At 28.9% G+C, this 14513-nt stretch overlaps 1 protein-coding gene across 2 annotated transcripts in view; it reads right to left on the bottom strand.

Moving 5' to 3' along the window:
• Positions 1-2677: 2677 nt before the first annotated feature.
• Positions 2678-14513, bottom strand: part of LOC135956788 (potassium channel subfamily K member 1-like) — a 61103-nt gene continuing 49267 nt past the window's right edge. For both annotated transcript variants that reach the window (XM_065507363.1, XM_065507362.1), the window contains one exon: positions 2678-3247. In XM_065507363.1, coding sequence (XP_065363435.1) covers positions 2967-3247 — 281 coding nt within the window. In that variant the 3' untranslated portion in view covers positions 2678-2966. The remainder of the gene's footprint in view (positions 3248-14513) is intronic.

Genomic DNA, 14513 nt, shown 5'->3' with positions numbered 1-14513 from the left:
GGCACATTTGTTCCCTATTTCATCGCTCATTCCCCGGCAAAATATTTAACACTGAAGCGGTATTTGCTTTATATAAGATAATTTTAATGAATATAACTGCTTACGATAACTAATGGAAAGGTCATTGGAAACAGAGTTACAGTCGGCATTTTCGAGGAGACGCTTGAGAAAACGTAGTACTGGCTATAGAAGCTGCTTTCTGCAATGTGAATATATGCCCAATAGTCAAAGGACTACAAAAAGTATGCCGGCCAATCCTGGGTCATCGGATGGATTATTATAGTACCCATATCCAACTTTTATGGGATCTTCAACATTAGAAAACCCCTGACTCTGAAGCGACGCGATCTCAGTCTACACTGACTGGTTCAATGATGGAAACAGACACGGGCTCGAGATCATAGATGGTGAACTTGGCCTTTGTCTCAGACTACCCGATATCAGCAACGTCTTCGTCGGATGGATTATAATAGAGCTTACATCCAACTTTGATGGGATCTTTAACATTATAAAACCTTAGTCTGAAAAACGACTCATTCACAGTCTACACTGACTGGTTCAATGATGGAAACAAACATGGGCTCGAGATCGTAGATGGTGAACTTGGTCTTTCTCTCAGACTACCCGATATCAGCAAAGTCTTCCAAGCGAATATCTATGCCATCAATAAAGACGATTCCGCGAATTATATTTTGAAACATCGACCCTTTATATCTACGTAAACAGCCTTACATCAATCAAGGCTTTCAACTCTTAAACTGCCCGGTACATGCTTCGTCTTCAATCGATACAGTCGCGAGAAGAATCCGTGAATTAAATTTCGAATCATCGACCATTGAAACTTTCGTTGGCTGCGTTGCAACGCTCTCTCACCTTCAACATAATAAGCTCGAAATTAGGGATTGCATTTAATCGTAATTGTTCTAATCATGATTACGATTAAAAAAGGACTGTTAATCGCGATTATATATTAATTGGTAACCTGGACGATTTCGTTTCTAAAACGAGTTTACATTTCTGGGTGTTAAGTAAATCGAATCCACAAGATTTACTCGTTTTACTTTCGTGTAAGCAAACCTATTCAATGTAAAAATCGTGCGATTTGGAGAACATCAATTGTTCAATTATTCGTTTTCGAAAATCGCTCGTTTTTGAAATCACTCGATTTAAAGAACAGGAGGAATTTTTTCGTACAAAAGTTGTTCACTTTTGAAAATGTCATCTCGAATTCTGATGAATTCCATCTAAGTTCTTTATGAATTCGAATTTATGAAAATTCGTAAGAAGGTATTGGGCATTGTAATATTGGACATATGTCGGAACATATGGGTTACTCACGAAGAAGAGGACGAATGGTAGACTATGATATCTTTGATGCGTCATTGACGAATCGGATTAAATTTGCCAGAAGTGTCAGAGGAGATAGGAGATTTGTATTTTTCACGTATTATCCTAAAAATTATTTCACGTATAATGAAATAATTTTTAGGATATCACAGTGGGTCATAGAGGCATCCCATAATAGCTTATCTACAACTCACTGAAATCTATCGATTTTCATCACTTTCCTAGATTTTTCCTATTTTTAACATTTGATCTATAGTCAATTACTGCTTTTATTCTGAAATTTAGGTGGTAGGCACATTCTTACTTATACTGCCTTTTACATTTTCAATAAATTTTGCTACAAAATAAATCTTACTGATGAATTTATTTAGTTTTGAATACTAATTTACCATTTATTAAAATTCAAAAAGATGATTATATGTTTTTTTAGGACGGTTTAATATTACAACTTTATTCTTCCTTTCTTCTCAAAACCATTCTACCACACCCTCGTAAGATATTAGCAAATGGCTTTAATGGCCTTGCAAACACAACAATTATAGACATAAAGTAACAAATCAGCTTTAGGGCTTTTCTTATTCACTTTTTACCAATATTTCATTTGAATTTAGATTGCTGTTGGAGATTTAAACAAAAGAAGCCTAAATTGAACAACAATAAACCAAAAAGTAGCTAATATTTGTTTAGGTCTGGAGGGGGCTGAAAGGGTGTAAATGGATAATTTTAGGTTAGTATACGATTTCAACACCTAAAATTACATTTGTCTATGTATCGTTCAAATTCTATCTTGAAGTTGAGATTCAGTTTGGTATTTCGTTAAATATTTTACGTATGTTTGTTTGAGTGTGTATATTTGTGTAAATAGTTTATATGTATGTTTATTAGGGTCACCCATATGATGCTCCCAAGGTCTAAAATTCTCCTTCATCTAAAAAAAAATTGCTGAAAAATTTAATCAAATCGGATAAAGTTTAGAGGTTGTACATTTTATTTGAAGTTTTTTCCACATTTTAACGGTTGTGCATATTAAAGTTTAGCATGGGGACCGATTTGAAATTGGCGGATTTCGAGGAAATTTTGGTTGCGTTGAGTTTTTGAACAGCCTTCCACCAATTATTTTAAGTTCTTGAAATTTCGTTTAAAAAAAAATTTTGAAAATATAAAATTCGGGATTTGATTTTTAGACCCAGGAAGCATCGAAAATTGCTAAAGTGTAAAATACGGTTCAACCTAATGTGTAGAGTTATTTATCTATGTATTTGTATTGTACATAAAATATTTCTTGTGTTATTTTTAGGGATATGGTTTAAGTTATCAATATTTTGATATATTTTCTTTGTTTCAATCTTCTCTTTTTATTCGAATTGTTTTTTTTTATATTTAATATGTAGTAGAATTAATGTCTTTATTACTTATATGGGTGTGTGTGAAACGATTATGTAGGTGTGTTAGTATGCTTGTATGTATGTGGATAAGACTAGTAATTTTTTTTCCATACTGATTTCCTGTTAACATTATTTTTATGTATTTATGCTTTTTATATGTATTTTTTTTTTGTATGCAGTAGTACGAGCAGTTATTATTTATCATGACATGACTGGCATTTAACAATTGTTTATTTATGGCATTCGTAAATCTCTACTTTGCGATGAGGATGAGGGTGCCTCATCTGGACTGGGTGAGTCATCGCCATGTGGTCGTATACGCACAATGGCACGTCGTGTATCTTCATTACGTTGCGGCATATAGAGACCAGTTGGTCCCGAATAACATGTTGTATTGTTGCCGGACAAGCGTAGTTTTTCCGTTTCACCATTGGTACTTTCGGTAAAGAGTTGTCCCAAATTCAATTGTGGTATATCGTAGAATATGGTCAACACGAGCATCATAGCAATGAGTCCTGAAATTGGAAAAATGGAGGAATTCAAAGTTATTAGTAGATTGATTTAAATTGTATTTTTTTTATAAAATAATAGCTTTTTAACTACTGTTGAAGTTACAAACATTTACATTGTGTGTAATTTTTTAAGTCATGGAAATATAACCATATACGTACACCAGTACGTGTCTCCCAGTTTTTCCCAAAGTCATGCCCATTTTTTGTATGGACCCCCATATACATATTTCGGGCCTCGGTGTAATTTTTGCAAAAAAGTGATAATTTTCTCAGGCTCATATCTTGCAAACAGTTCGGAATTTTGATTTACTCTCTGAAGAAAAGTTGTAGCCCTTGTCATAAAGAACAAACATTTTGAACATATTGTTACGTTTTAACCTTTTTAAAACGCTCGTTTATTTCCTTTAAATAAACCGGATACTTTTGATTGCAAATAAAAGCCGTTTAGTAGTTTGAAAATTGTAACAACTCTTTATTTATTTAAATATGTACAACAACAGAATTAAATAGTCACTCAATGTTTTTTATACACGTTTATAAATTCTCAGAAATACATACACTTTATAATGGACACGAATTCACTTGAAAAATACAGCACACTTTAAGGCACTCAGTTGATGTTTATTCGAAAAGCGTCTCTGAGAAACTCACTCACGACTGCAACCTCTGTCACTATTTATAACACTGCATTACCATCTAGAAAGCTCTATTTCTACAATGTTCTTTAACTGAATATTCGAATTCAAATATACGGTCGCAGCAAACAGCGTTGCCATACTTACGATCAATGGTCAATTGAAGCTTTTATTCAATGTTAATAATGCCCACAGATATGTTAAAGTTTGGGCACTGCTATTTGAAATCATTATGCAACTTTAAATCAGCCGTTTTGAATTCAAGTACAATTTCGTAACAATATAAAATAAAAAAAAACTTAATTTTCATGATCAAAATCGCAAAAAACTTTAAAAAATTCAATTTTTTTACCTTTTTTCCCCTGTTTAAATTTGTCATTCTAAATAAGAAAGTGTAAAAAATCTTCTCATAAGGTCAACTGGAATCCCGCAATTCCTAAAAATTGGAGCGAAAATCCCAAAAATGGTATTTTTTACAATTTCGCCCATATGGTACACATTTCTTTTGGGGCTGGGAAAATATTTTGGGGATAATTATGGATAAACATGGTTCCCAAAGCAGCTTTCGGTTTTCTGATTCCTGCTTTAAGATTTTAGAACATGTGGCCCAAATTTGAAATTTTGTTAAAAAATAAGTCATTCCGAAGGACATATTCGAAAAATAGGGCATGTTTTTATAAAAAAAAACAAAAAATTGTTATATGTCTTTAACAATTTTTATACCCTTCACCTTCTTGAGATGTTTGTCATTCCGTTTGTAATTTCCACAATATAATTTCCCGATCCTATAAAGTATATGTATATATTCTGGATCCTTATATATAGCGGAGTCGATTAAGCCATGTCCGTCTGTCTGTCTGTTGAAATCAACTTTCCGAAGCCCCCAAATAACTTACATACACGATTCATACATCAATATCTCCGAATTCTTCCGGCTCGGTTGCTATTTAGAATCGAGAAAATCGGTCCACAAATGGCTGAGATATAAGAAAAAACCAGAACAACCTCGATTTTTTACCTATTTTTCACCTATATTTGGATTACTCAGTCATTAATATAGACAGTATGGATATGTAATGATAGATATTTCAAAGACCTTTGCAACGACATATATAAGACCATAGTAAGTTGGACCTACAATGGGTCAAAATCCGAAAAAATATTTTTTAACCCGAATTTTTTTTTCGCCAAATATTTAAAAAAAAAATAAAAATTTTTTATATTTTTTTTTTAAAAAAATTAAATTTAAAAAACTTTTTTAAATACAATTCGAAAATTTTTTTTTCCAAAAAATTAAAAAAATTAATTTTGTTTACCTAAAAATATTTAAAATTTTTATTTTGAAGTATAATTTTGTGCAGGGTATATAAGATTCGGCACAGCCGAATATAGCTCTCTTACTTGTTTAATAATAAAAAGTTAAGTTTTCGCCCCAAAAACAGCAAAAACCTACTATTTTTTAATTTTTTAATTGAAAACGTTTATTTTTTAGTCCACAATTGATATTGCTCAGAAATCTTTTATATATTATTGGTAATTTAGTTGTCTAACTAAAAAAATCTAGTCCATTCGGTCCAAAAGTGTACCCTATATTTTTAAAAAGGGGACCTAGGTATGGACATTATAAGAGATAAATAGCACACGAAGCAATGTTTTTTCTAGACCTAGCCGAGCGCTTTCCAAAAATGTAAAAATCTTGTAGGGTCCTAATTAACGTCCTTCTCAAAGAAGGACGAAAGCCAGCACAAAATCCACACCAAACATTGACTTTTTCGGGATGCATTGATTTGGGCAAACAAACTGAATACATGGCAGCCAATTCGACAGGTGTAGCTTCAACAATATATCCGATATCAACTGTCAAAAATAGAAAGTCCCTATTGGAAGACCCTTTATTTCAATATGTTTGTGTACCCGGCTTACTACACCAATCCCAGAACCATTTAGATAAAACTGACCCAGAGTTTACCACTATTGTATTGGAATTCAAGATATGCTCAAAGATCCACCACATATATGATTTCTGTATCGTCCAAATATCGGTACCAATACCATCTGCAACATTTTGTAAGTATGTACATCTAGACACAAAAATCACCATAGTTGGTGACTTCAAGGGCCATAATATCGTATTCTGTCCTCAGGGCTTCCCTGAACCCTTTGATTATTCTATCGTAATCGCAAATAATCTTGATTACTTTTAGATTATTTGTAATCATAATCAATTAATAATCAGAAATTGTTCTAAAGAGAATTCTATAATCAATTAAATTATTTTTAAATTGTAATCTAATTGATTACTAATCGTAATCCCAAATTAACAGCTATGAATCTGAGCTTTTTTTTAGCTAATTCCCAAAAAGAGGATTTTTAACACAAAAATTGTCAATATGTCAGCCCAATCATGAATAAAAAATTCGAAAACATTTTCGAATTATGTATTCAACGTTCTCGTTTTTTTTTATAAATATTTTAAATTTTTGATTATTTGCTTAGAAATTTCGAATTTCCAAAGTTCTTAGATGATATTAAAAAGTTTCCGTTTTTATAAATATTTTGAATTTATCCTCTTATTTTTATCAAAATTGTAGTAAAATAATAAGTAATGATGTTTATTTAATTTAAAACATGATATAAGATACAAATTTTATTAATTAGAGGCTTTTTAGCAAATTCCCAAAATGGGGATTTTTTACGTTTGAATTGAGAATTCTAGTTTTTTTGCTGTTAATGTTAAAATATTTTTTATAAAGATTTGGTTTAATTATTTTCTTAAAAATTTAAAATTTCCAAAGTCTTGTTTTTATACATATTTTGAATTTATCGTTTTATTTTGAACAAAATAGCAAATTCCCAAAATGGCTATTTTTGACACTAAAATTTGGAATTCTTGTTTTTTGGTGCTTATGCTAAAATATTATTTATAAATATTTTGTTTAATAATTTTCTTCAAAATTTCAAATTTCCAAAGTCCTTAGATGATAAAAAAATGTCCCGCTTTTATAAGTAATTTGAATTTTCAATTTTATTTTATACTAAATTGTATTAAAATAATAAGTAATGATGTTTATTTAATTTAAAACATGATATAAGATACAAATTTCATTAATTAGAGGCTTTTTAGCAAATTCCCAAAATGGGGATTTTTACGTTTGAATTGGGAATTCTTGTTTTTTGGTGTTTATGTTAAAATATTATTTATAAAGATTTGGTTTAATTATTTTCTTAAAATTTTCAAATTTCCAAAGTCCCGTTTTTATACATATTTTGAATTTATCGTTTTATTTTGATCAAAATAGCAAATTCCCAAAATGGCGATTTTTTACACAAAATTTGGGAATTCTTGTTTTTTGGTGTTAAAATATTATTTATAAAGATTTGGTTTAATTATTTTCTTAAAAATTTCAAATTTCCAAAGTGATAAAAAAGTTCCCGTTTTTATAAGTAACTTGAATTTTTAATTTTATTTTACACTAAATTGTAGTAAAATAATAATTAATTATGTTTATTTAATTGTAAACATGATATTAGATACAAATTTTATTAATTAGAGGCTTTTTGGCAAATTCCCAAAATGGCGATTTTTTACACTTAAATTGGGAATTGTAGTTTTTTGGTGTTTATGCTAAAATATTATTTATAAATATTTCGTTTAATTATTTTCATAAAAATTTAAAATTTTTAAGAAAGATACAAATTTCATTAATTAGAGGCTTTTTAGCGAATTCCCAAAATGGGGATTTTTTATACTTAAATTGGGAATTCTCGTTTTTTGGTGTTTATGTTAAAATATTATTTATAAAGATTTGGTTTAATTATTTTCTTAAAAATTTCAAATTTCCAAAATTTTATTAATTATAGGCTTTTTAGCAAATTTCCAAAATGGCGATTTTTTACAATTGAATTGGGAATTCTAGTTTTTTGGTGTTAATGTTAAAATATTTTTTATAAAGATTTTGTTTAATTTATTTATATAAAACTTTTTCTAGTTTTTCCAATTTTTTATTTCTTTTTCAATTTTTATATTAAAAAAATTTCGGATTCCTGATTCCAAGCGCGGATTCAAAAATCCCGCTTTTTTGAATATAACAATAATTCAATAAATAAAAAGTAAATAAGATATTTTACATAGATTTCATATATATTATTTGTTAGTTTGTATTTTAATATATGTTACATATATAGTAAGTATTTAATTATTTTCCATTTAATCGTTTTCTTGCTTTTTATCACGCTCCATTATTTGCAACAGCAACATACTCATTTCCAATGTTTGATTTTGCACTTGCTGCGGCAATTGACCGCTATAATTGCTTACCAGCAATAGTGAGGGTTTCATTTCAATAATTGTTTTTGTCATTTCCAAAAGATTTCTTTCAATTGCCAAATGCAAAATATTATCACCAGAACCCAGCTTTTCATAGTCCTCCACATGCAGGTGGAATTTTTCATAAAACTTTAAGACAACTTTAACGAATTGTATCATATTATACTTGACTGCTTTATGTAGCACAGTGTCGCCGTCATAATCGTAAATTTTAAATAGTTTTTTGAAATTTTTAACTAAATTTCCATCAGTATTTACACAATCACAATGTGATATTTGCTCCTCCAAAAAGTATTGATATATTTGTATAATTGATTGACTCTGGTAGATTATGGCCATGTGTAGAAGAGAACGGCCTTGGAAGTCCCGTTGACATATTCCCTGACGGTGAGTTATTGAAGATAATACTTTGTAAATTTCGTCTTGTTTCGAGTAATAATGTGTTGAAGTTTCTTCGCACGACATTTTGTTCTGGATTTATACAACAATTTTTATTGAAAATATTGGAATATCATTTAAGTGAAATTGTATTGTTATTCACTGAAAGTGTAGTATTGCAATAAGATTGTATAATTAGAAAAAATCTTTAAATACTATGAGGTTCGCAATAGGGAAGTTTCCTAAATTCTGTAGTCGAATGACAAAGAAAAATTTGAATTTATTGTAATGAATTACAATTACAATTATGACTAATTTAATTTTTGGAAATTTTATTTTGAAATATCTCCTTGATATTGGGTAATATACATTATTTTTGTTTATCTATAATTGCGACTCCATAAAGTATATATTTATTGTGGATCCTTATAGATTCATATAGCCTTATAGCTCTTTAAAGGGAGCTATATCAATAATTGACCGATCCTCACTAAATTTTGTATGGGGGCTATGTGAAATAATGTAGTATGTACTTTACAGACGGATGGACATTGTTAAATCAACGCAGAAACTGACGCATAGTACCCTTCCCATTATTGTGTTCTAGGTTATAAATACATATTTAATTTCTACAAACAAACAAAGAGAGGAAATGGAATGTTGATGAATACAGCATCAAAAATCGGGATTTTCCCTTCGTGTGAAGGGTACATATAAGTTTGTCATTCCGTTTGTAATTTCCACAATATGATTTTCCGATCTTATAAAGTATATATATTCTGGATCCTTATAGATAGCGGAGTCGATTAAGCCATGTTCATCTGTCTATCCGTCTGCCTGTTAAAATCAACTTTCCGAAACCCCCAAATAACTTACATACACGATTCATACATCAATATTTCCGGCTCGAGAAAATTGGTCCACAAATGGCTTAGATATAAGGAAAAAAACCAGGACAACATCTATTTTTGACCTATATCTGGTCATTAATATAGACAATATGGATATCTAATGATAGATATTTCATAGATATACCATAGTAAGTTGGACCTACAATGGGTCAAAATCGGAAAATTTTTTTAACCCGATTTTTTTTTCACCAAAGTTTTTTTTTCGCTAAATATTAAAAAAAAAAAATTTTAAATTTAAAAAAAAAAATTTTAAATTTAATAAAAAAAATTTTAAATTTAATAAAAAAAATTTTAAAAAAATCTGAAAAAAAAATTTTCCAAAAAATTATAAAAACAACTTTGGAAAAAAAAATAAATTTTGTTTACCTAAAAATATTTAAAATTTTTATTTTGAAGTATAATTGGTGAAGGGTATATAAGATTCGGCACGGCCGAATATAGCTCTCTTACTTGTTTTTTTTTGCAGTCATTCCGTTTGTACATTCACATTTTTCATTTGCGACCCTATAAATTATCTACCCTAGGCCCCAAATAACTTACAAATATGATACATATATCGGTTGCAATTTAAAATCGGGAAAATTTAAAATTTTTTTTTACAAAATATATGTATATACGAATCGGTACTATTGATTAATATATTTATATTATTTCAAAATCTTTGGCAATACCTGCGACAGCAACACATTTATTATTCAGCTTGTTTAATTTAAAAAAAACACATACAACACGTACGAGTTTCGAATAGTCATTGATAAGAAAATATTGTTAACCTCCAATATCACAATGTATAGTTAGGTTTTAACCTAAAGTTAAACTGACAGTTAACACATAACCAGACTTTTGGGGGTAAATCGAATTATTTCATATTACAGGACAATAAAATCTAAACAATTTTAGAGGCTTTTTAAACCACTACACAATTTTGATTTATTAAGGTTGCAGTAGTACAAATATGGTCCAAATTTCAAATTCCAAATTTTAAATTAAAAAAAAAATTGTAAAATTCTGAATTTTTTTAGACGTTTCTCCACATAATTAATGATAACTCAAAAACGGTTAGTCCGATATTATTAAAATAAACTTAGAAATATTGAATTTACATAACCTGTTTATATATTGCGTTTTAATCGGCTCAGTAGTTTCAGAGTTATAACAACAAATTCAGGCAAAAAATATATTTTTTTTACATGAAAATAGCAATACTTTTTATTTAAAAAAATCATCAAAAATCGAAAACGACAGAAATTGTTCAGATTTATTGCTATATCGCAAAGCCACATATATAGTAGCAATAAAATGAGATATCGATCATAAAAATCGATGGATTCTTTTCGAATTTATTCACAATTAAGTGAATTCGCTCATTTTCACAAAATTTTATGTCTTTTAATCGTGTTCTATGAGTTGAAATTTTACATGTCTGTTTATTACAATTAGGGTTTTTATCCCGGGAATTTTTCACTACCCGATTCCCGGGATTTTTAGTCGGGAATCCCGAGAATTAAAAACAAGTTAGAACCCTATTTTTTCAAAAAACTGTAATAGTTTTTCACAGTTTTTTGCTTATATCTCGGCAATAATAGACCGCTTATTATTATTATTTATTTGGGGTTTTCGTATGAAAATTTAAAAAAGTGAATTCATTATTTATAGAATTTATTTCTTATTGAATCATTCTAATTTCTTCTTCAAATCCATAACAAAATAGCTTCAAAAATTCATTAAATGATTAAATTTTTCTTCAATTCAAATCTAGTACAAAAAGGCTTAAGACAATTTTTTCAATTAATTTTGTAAATGATTTGATTTAACAAAAAATTAATCATTCAAAGTTTGAATAAATTCTGTTATTAATTAACTTTAAAATTAATTCAGTTTAAACAAAGGCTTTGGAATGAATCTAAAAAATTAAATATTAGGAATGGCTGACATTCTTCAATTACGGATTATGATTTTAGTGAATTAAGCTAAAATTTTATTAATTAATTCGAAGCTCTGATATTTAATAATTATAACACTAAGTTTTTATTTACAGTATCATTATATATTTCGGGAATAGCCGGGTACCCGGGAATGTAGAAAAAAAATTCCCGATTCCTGGGAATCAAAAAAGGTCGGGAAATTAAAAACCCTAATTACAATATGTGTATGTAATGTATAAAAATAATAAACATGCAGAAATGTTCTTATGATTTGCTCTCTGAATTTATTAAAATTTCTAATATTTTTATAGATTTTTTTTTATTCACACCACCTACAACATAAATTTTTCGATGATAATTTAGATCAGCTTCTTATTTAAATCGCCAGTGCATAAAAAAAACAATGGGCAGACAAAATAATTTTATTTCATATCTATATATAAATGTGCCAGAAGCTAAAAGGTTTAACTCCACTTTTTGAAAATTTCTCAGTTTTGTTATATTACACTGTGTCCATTAAGTCATGGAAATATAATCATATACCAGATCGTGATAAAAGATCAAAAAAAAAAGACCCGTCTCCCAGTTTTGCCCAAAGTCATGCATTTTTTGTGTTTATGGGCCCCCAAAGATTTGGGGCCTCGGTGTCATTTTTGCAAAAAAAAGTGATAATTTTCTCAGGCTCATATCTTGCAAACAGTTGGGAATTTTGAATTACTCTCTGAGGGAAAGTTGTAGCCCTTGTCATAAAGAACAAAAATTGTGAACATATAAAATCAAAAAAACTTCATCTTCAAGATCAAAATTGCAAAAAACTTAAAACAAAATTCAAAATAAGTTTAGAAATAAATTTTTTAAAGCTGCCTAAAACTTTAGTTTATAATAATTTAATAGATTATGGCCCAAAACACTTAATTCCTTTAGTTTCTTCTTACTATTGACCTACCTAAACGTTGTTAAGAATCATTCCTAGGAAGTTCATATGTTCTAGAAAGTTTTTTACTGAGATCTTAGGTACTTTTTTGTAGTTAATTGTTTCCTTGAATTTTGAACGGTTTGCTACCTATGGACCTAAACAGGGGATTTTGATCTTGAAGATGAAGTTTTTTTGATATTTGGGGGAACATAAAAAAGTGTATGATTTTGGACAAAAATGGGAGACACTTATTTGAATTTTTTCAGAAGCTATTCCAATTTACTCTTCTTTAATTAAACGCATTGGTTTAGTTAGGCCTTTCAGCTTCTGACACATCCACATATATGAAAATGAATGTATGTCTGTTTATTTGTTTGTATGTGACTTATAGAAGCCTAAACCGCTGCACGGTGGTAAATTCCGGCCAAAAATGTTTTTTTTTGTTTTTTAATTTTTATAAAATTTTGATGGTAACTTTTTCTTAACACTTCAGAATATACAGTACCATAATTATTTTGGCTGTAATGTAACTATATGGTTATTTATAGAGCTGTAAAGTCAAAGGTTTTTTCTTGTCATTTTAATATAAGAAAAATGTGATTTTTTTACTTTTGAATTGAAGTAGCCTGTGCTTTTTTCTTTAAAGTTTATTTTGCAAATTAGCACATGCTTTTATAAAACAGTTAGCAGTTAACCATTCTACGTAGTTATTAAGGAGTTTTTGCGTGTTATTTTTGTATAAAAGTGAAATGATTTGAAACTAGTTTAATATCTATAGAAACTAAATTAAAAAAAGTTTGAAAGGCCAGAACAAATTAAAAGGGGCTATTAGAGGTTAAGTGTAAATTACATCTAATACTGTAAAGTATCAAGAGTAAGTACTATAAATTTCAGCTGCAATTATCAGCCATTCTAATAACCAGAACGATTTCAGTGCCTACATATTTTACACATTTTTTTTGTATTTTTTGGTCAATTTCAAAAATTATGTAAGTTTGAGAGTTATTTACGTCTATGCTGAATTGGACAAACCATGTATTGTCGAAATTTTTTCAATCGATCGTTTGATTCGATTTTTAATTATAAACCTAATTTAAGTCATTTACAAAAATTACATTAATTTTTCGATACTTTTATAAAGTCAATGTTTATTTGGCCAACTCCTATATGCAATTTATAATATTTTTTGCGATGGATCAAGTGTGTTTTTCTTAAATGTACACCAAATTTCAAATTTTACATGAATAACCTAACTTTTTCGATAATTTCAAAACGTCCACGTTTGTTTGGCCAAACCCTGTATATGTATTCTGAAATTCGTACGAAATTTTTTTGCATTCACTTATGCTATTCTTAATTTTTGGACTAAATTTCAGGCATTTACGTGAATAACCTAATTTTTCCGATGCTTTTAAAACGTCCATGATTGTTTGGACAAACCCTGTATATGTAATCCGAAATTTGAATGACCTATTTTTTATCGATCACATATTTTCTTTATTTTTGGAATAAATTTCAGCCGCTTACATGCAATTTTTTGATACTTTTAGTACGTCCATGCTTTTTTGACCAAACCCTGTACTTGAACATCGAAATATTTATCGATCGGTTGGTTATGTTATTCATAATACAAATACCAAATTTAAAAAATTTTTATGAAGATATAAAGAAGTTTAGGATTTTTGGCCGGAATTGACCACCGTGCGCTGGACCGATCCTCTTATCTTCTTTTTACTGTGTGTTTCTCTATACCTGGAAGCAACAATAGGATACTTTATGTTTCGAAATTTCAAGTGGGCGTGGTAGCTCCCATACAAAGTTAGTTTTAAAAATCAAATATCTAGGTAACTTTGTATAAAGATTTGAGGTAAAAATGGGAGTAGTAGCCAAAGAGGGTGTGGCACCTCCCATATGATTTTAATTAAAAAATTCGAATACATAGGATAATATAAAAGATAGAGTCCATAAATCAAAAACTTTTTTGACTTTTTTTCATTTCTTTTTTCTCTCAATAGAAAGCTTAGATCTCTTTCTTGAAGTCCATTTTGGTTGCTTAGTGGGATGCGGGTTGGATATCTATCAAAATAAATGTTTTGTAACTCAAGACATAAAATGTTTGACATTTTTGTTTTAATTTTTTTTGATATAACTATCTCTATTAAAGCAGCTACTTTAAT

The sequence above is a fragment of the Calliphora vicina genome, chromosome 4 (genome assembly GCF_958450345.1).
Source record: "Calliphora vicina chromosome 4, idCalVici1.1, whole genome shotgun sequence".
In the NCBI taxonomy this organism is placed as follows: Eukaryota; Metazoa; Arthropoda; class Insecta; order Diptera; family Calliphoridae; genus Calliphora; species Calliphora vicina.
This window is presented reverse-complemented; position numbering and strand designations above follow the sequence as displayed.